The 6,026-nt window shown below is 56.9% G+C and overlaps 1 protein-coding gene across 1 annotated transcript; it reads right to left on the reverse strand.

Annotated features, from left to right (window-relative positions):
• Positions 1-240: 240 nt before the first annotated feature.
• On the reverse strand, positions 241-3,706 carry EVX1 (even-skipped homeobox 1; the record flags this gene model as incomplete). Its single annotated transcript, XM_082015027.1, has 3 exons — positions 241-771; positions 1,501-1,742; positions 3,268-3,706. 3 exons carry the CDS (start codon positions 3,704-3,706, stop codon positions 241-243), a joined length of 1,212 nt encoding a protein of 403 aa, XP_081871153.1.
• Positions 3,707-6,026: the final 2,320 nt, after the last annotated feature.

Below are 6,026 nucleotides of genomic sequence, written 5' to 3' on the forward strand. Positions count from 1 at the left end.
TTTCCTCTTCCATGCCTAAAATCCTTCTCAGAGATAAATCACTAGTCATTTCTTTCTTCCCTTTTTTTCCCCCTTGGAATGTAAATCCTTTTAAGATTGAGCTATTTTTAGTCTCTTTTTTTTCCGTAGGTGCCCACTTCTGGGGAGAGAACACGATTAAATAAACATCGGCTGTAGGTACATTAACTCGAAGAGAAGCCCGGGAAAGGGGCGAGTTTTTAATAACCCTGAGATGAAGGTTTATCTCGTTAAAGGTACTTCTTCTCGCTGGTCCATGGAAACTGAGGTGGCTTTGCTCAGCACGGAGGGCGTGAAAGTGAGGAAAGAGTCAGTCCTGGTTGTGGCCGAACAGGTAAAGTCTGATCCAGAGGGTCTCTGCACCAGCCCATTGGACTGGCCGCTGTGGCAAGCCAGGCAGGAGCAGGGGTTGCCCCCAGCGCTGCTGAGTCCATGAGTTGGAGCAGGGTAGAGAGAGGGATGCCTGAAGGCGCACAGCAGTTCTGGTCTCGGGTAGGGGTGGGAGAGGACCCTGAAGGTGTCCAGCGGCCTCAGGGGGGTACTGAAGGGAGTGGCGGCAGAGGCCGATGTGGCTCCGATGCCCATGTGGGAGTAGTAGGGCAGGGGCAGGTGGGAAGGGAACGGGTAGGGCAAATTGCCAGTGGCCGCAGCGTGGCTCATCATGTAGGTATAAAACGCCGGGTCGGCCGGGTGAGGCCAGGTCATGGCCAGGCGCTGCCTCTTGTCCTTCATCCTGCGGTTCTGGAACCAAACCTGCGGGGAGAGGGGAGGCAAGAGCCGTCACCCGCCGCCGCCCCGCTTCGCCCGACACCCGGCATGGGCATTGGCCCTGGGGCGGCGCAGGCGGAAGCAAGGTCTGCCGGCGAGGAGAGGCCGGCACCAGCTCTCGCTCCCAGAAGGAGTTGTCATCACGTATGGAGGGATCAGTTAAGTTCCTATACATCTACAGGGAGACCCACTTGTGAAGCCCTTTTAGGGTGCTCGTTTCCCTTTCTTCTTGCTAGGACTTGTCCTGATGACCCACCCCCCCCCGGCTCCGGGCAAACCCGGCAGCTCTGCCTCCCTGCTGCCGTTTTGCAGAACTACCTGGGATCATTGTTAACAGTTTTATTTTCGTGTGCAAATGTTTTTGAAACAGCAAAGCGAAGTGAGATCAAAACAAGATCTGCTACTGGCTTCCTCTTCCCTCCCCCAAGAGCTGAGCCAGGTTTGGACTGGACTGAAGAGAGGATTAAAAATAATCTGTTAGGGAGAGGCCGGATTAGCGGTGCTGGCTGGGATGGCTCCGGGAGCCGTGTCTCCTCTCCCGCATTGCTGCTTGCTGCAGGGTGCGGGCAGGGCCAGGAAAGGGGCGGGAGGAGGGTTGGAGGGGGGAAGAGAGGGAGGGTTGTGCTGGCGAAGTGCTTTCCCGAGTTTTGCAAGGAAGTTTGGCCATATAGATTTATATCGTGCTAATTGGAAACATGTCCGAGCTGTGTGTACCTTGATGGTGGTTTCTGGCAGATTGAGAGCGGCCGCCAGTTCACATCTCCGGGGCCTGGACACGTAGTTCTCCCGGTAAAACTCCTTCTCCAGCCGGGCGATCTGCTCGCGGGTGAAGGCGGTGCGGTAGCGGCGCATCTGGTCGCTGGCGCTGCAGGCCAGCGAGCCCTGCGAGCCGCCGCTGCCCTTGGAGTGGTCGCCCCCGCCGCCGGCACTGCCGGCCAGCGCCTCGGAGCACGGCCCTGCGTGGGGAACCCGGCGAGGAGACACACGCTGGGAGGCGGGCGGGCACGGAGGGGATGCTCCCCGCCCGCCCCCCCAGCGAGCTCCCTTCCTCTGCCATCCCTCCCCATTTGGCTTTTCTGTGCCTGCCCGGGTATACTGAGGATGCTGGGGAGACAGCCAAGAGGGACTGGGGGGAGGGCAGCGAGAAGGGGATGCAGCACCCGTCCGGGGTTTGGACGGGTGCTTGTTCACTCTGGCTGGAAGGCTACCTGCCCCCCCCAACACACACAAACACACACATACCGCTCTGGGAGTGTCTGCTCGATGCCCCCCCGCTCGCTTCCCGCACTGTGAAGCCGAAGGAGGCCGCCGCAGCATCCCCCGACCCTGAGAGGCTCGGAAAGGCAGGTGTGCCCACCGCCCGAGCCCCACGGCTCCGCGGCCCCTTCCTCCAGCCCAGCAAGGGCCCAGGAGAGGAGCAGCGGGCAGGCAGGGACCCCGGTCCCTCCGGGGGGAGGTCAGGCCTCGGGAACTCTCCGCTCAGCCTCCAAAAGCCCAGGATGGGGTATATTCAGTGAGCCTCTAACGGACGCGAGAAAAGAGGGTACAGCGCTCTCCGCGCTTCCCGGCTTCTTCTTGAAGGGATGGAGCAATGGGAAGGGGGGAGAAGTGGGTTGTTGTTGGGGTGGGGGGGGTTCTACCGGGATGGGAAGGTGGGAATAAGGAGTGGGGGCAGGGGGGAAAGGGGCCTGGCCGCTGCGTTTGCTTTCAAATGCAACTCTCCCTCATTGTGCCCGAGACCAAAGGCAATTAATTCATTGGGACCATTTCCGAGCTGGCGCCACCGAGACATAGAAGTGACAAGGTAATTTGGATCTCTCCTCTTTTTTTTGTTCTTCTTTTTTTTTTCTTTTTTTTTTTTTTTTACCCCAACGTGCCAAACAAGGACCTCGCTGCCGCACTTGGTGCAGGCAAGAGCCGGCGAGCGATTTTACGGTCTTTATGGGCGCTTCCGCACTCGCCCGGGCACATTTCACCCTGCAAAACCACAAACAGCTCTCGGCCAGAAAACACGTTTGATCTTGCTCCCCCTCCCCAACACATACAAAAAGCCCCGCCGGTGGGGAGGATCGGAAGGGATTTCCTGCAGCATGCACCGTCCAGGCGATGGGGAAGAAGAATTAAAAAAAAAAAAAAAAGAAGAAGATGGAGGGGGGGAGTGGGTGGTCGTCTTGGCCAACGGGGTCCTAGGGGACAAGCTACAGACCTGATGCATCCACGGCGGGAAGCCTGGCTCCCCTCCAGGGACGCGGGGATTGCCCGGTGTCGTGTCCTCTGACTCCCAAACAAGCCTCCCGGTGGCAGGGGTCTGAGGAATCAGCCAGGAAGGGAGATCCCCCCTCACACCCCCCGACTTCGCTGCCCTTCGCTCAGCTGGCGAGGGGAAGACCCTCTCCAGCAGCTTCCCCCCCCGGCCCCCCCAGTGCTGCCCCCCGGGCCCGGAGCGGGCGGGGGCTGGAGGCATGGGAAGGAGTTTGGTACCTTTGCTGTGCTGGTACTCGGTGCTCCCCGTGGCGCAGTCCGGGGTGCAGCTCACCTCGATTTCCTCATAGAAATCCGACTCGGTGTCCGAGCTGCTCTGCTGCCCTTTGCTGGGGGGTGGCTCCGGGGCGGGGGGCTGCTGTCCGGCCGAAAGCAGTGCTGCCGCTGCCGAGCGGCTCTCCGGCACCGTCCCTGTCCCTGGCAGCACCTCCACCTCCTCTTCGTCTTCTCCTCCTCCACCTCCTCCTCCTCCTCCTCCTCTCTCCCGGGACGACAAGGGGCCAGGTCTGGGGCTGAGGCAGTTCCGATGGATCATCTTCTCCTGCGCCTCCGGAGCCGGGCTCCCCACTGCTTCGGACAAATTAGGCACCCTCTTGCCAACTAGAGCGCCAAGTTGTGTCCCTTCCAGAAACATCACCATCTCCTTCCTGGTTTCCATTGTGGCTTCGCTTAAGGGAGGGGGGAAAAAAATCCAGATCTCTTTTCCCCCCCTCCCTCCCGCTCCCGCCCCAGCCTTGTGCAAACCCAGCAACCCTCTCCTGCCAATGCAGAGGAGCAAGCGGTGAGATAGGGTGACCTTGTGATGCGAGCGCTACACTCTGCTGTGCTGCTCTGGGAGGGATCACCATTGCCCTCTTCTTTCTAAGCTGTCATCCTCAATGGTGCAGTCGTCATTACAGTACCACCGGTGACGCCACACATTGATTGCCAGTGGATAAATAGAAACGTCTGCCATGGGGAAGATGAAAGGAAGAGCCGGAGCTAATGGGCTAAATGCGTGATGCGCCAGGTGTAGGAGCCCGAGATGGAGAGGGAAGTGTGAAAAAGAGATGCATATGGAGCTGAGCTGCAAAGAGGTTGTAACATGCGGAGAGAGTTCCGCAGGGGCAAGCCTTGCCTGACAATTAAATAGCCTTTTGACTGCTTTAAGCCAGTAGAATTGAGGCGAAGATCCCTAGCCGCATCCTGGAAGTGAGAAGATACGTACTCAAGCCTCTTCCCTGGATGCATTATTTATGGCTGGCAATCGGCTTCCGCATAACTGTGTACACAAGGTTTTAAGAATCCTTTGCAAACTTGAGGATAAGGAAATGAGCTGCTGACATCCGAATGCAGAAATAGTCTTGACTTCGTGTTCTGGTTCAATATCGGCTCCTATTCGTGTAACTTTTACTGCTTTCTATTGACTGAGAGTAGAGCGTTAGTCTGAAATTTGGAAAGGTGGTTACATATTTATTGCGTTTTACAGCTGAAAAGGTACAACTACTTCACTTTTCGTAGCTGTAGTTATTCTGGCTATCTGCTGTTTATCATTTACTTTTATTTATTCCTTCGCAGTTTCCATTTGTTCTAAGATTCTTGCGCTTTTAAGAGGGTTTTACGTCTCCTCCCCTTTCTTCTTTCTAATTCATTATTTTGCATAAATCATTATCTGCTTTCAGGAGGAAAAAACTGCAAGAGGAAGGTCTGCCAAGAATAATTCAGGCTCAGAGAAATGCAAGTTATCAAGGCCAGAGCTTATGCTAGCTAGCAGATGTCGTTAAAACAGAAATGACAAGGGCAACCATTTGGACAGCACTTGTCTGAAAATAGGGGACCTTGCACTGTAAATATAGCGGCACACGTAGTCTCTTTGGCGTATGATGATATTTCTAATGAGTGCGGCAAGTATCTCATCTCTAGTTAATATTGGCTCACACGTGTAGTGTCAAGTCATTTTCACCATCTGTCGTAACTAGGTTGTTCTAAATTTTTTCTCGGAGCGTTATTGGCTAGTCAGGTTACAGAAAACATTCGACCAATTACGTTCCCAACCCGGTAAGGAATTTACTGGCATATTTGAGGTGACGTTGCTTCGGTGGGGAACAGGCACCGCAATAGGAAACACGCTGGGATTTTCTGTCTAGCCCTGTGACCAAGACGTGCACGATGCAGAGAGACAAACAAACAAACAAATAGGATTCCCAGCGCACTGGATGCATGTATTGAAATGTGCTCCCAGCACTAAGCATACTGATTTCAAGGGGATAAATCAGGAATTTTTACAGGGCTATGGCCACCAGTCTCTCTTTCTCCCTGTGTACACACGCACGCACGTTTCCACGCACACACACATCATGCGCAACACCACGCTCCGGACGGCGCTGCTTTTCATCACACGTGTGATGTGTGCACTGCTCCCAAGCTTGCCAGTTTCTTGAAAACTCATTGCTAAATTCCGTTTCCCTTCTCTCCCTTGCCAGCCTCTAGACCGGTGTGTGCCCCTCCAGCTCCGGATGAGGACCCGCGGTCCAACCCTGCCGCAGCCATGCTCTGCTCCTCGGGCTGCGAGAGCGCGGAGCCGGGGGCAGGCCCGGCTGCGGGAGGAGCAGGCGGTGGGTGGATGGAAGGAAGGAAGGAAGGAAAGAAGGATGGATGGATGCATGGATGGATGGATGCATGGATAAGGCAGTCCGGTTCTGCCGTCTGCCCTGCGGCCGCGGCGCGCCGGCTCCCGCTGGGCGGAGGCGGAGGGTTAGTGCTGATCCCGCTGCGCGGAGCGGTGCGGAACGTAGCGGTGGGGCCAGGCAAGGCGAGGCGGGGGCTCTCGGGCAGCGCTGTGTGTGTGTCGCGCTGCTGCCGCTTCCCACGGCTGCGCTTTGCTGGGGCGACTGGTTTCTCTGGCACCTCCGGGGGGGGGGCTGTGGAGGCTCGGCCTCCCCCGAGGCCCAAGACACCCCAGCCTCCTCCCTAGCTCGGCCGTGTGGCCGTGTCGGAGG

This window comes from Phaethon aethereus (genome assembly GCF_964289735.1).
Source record: "Phaethon aethereus genome assembly, chromosome: 2".
In the NCBI taxonomy this organism is placed as follows: Eukaryota; Metazoa; Chordata; class Aves; order Phaethontiformes; family Phaethontidae; genus Phaethon; species Phaethon aethereus.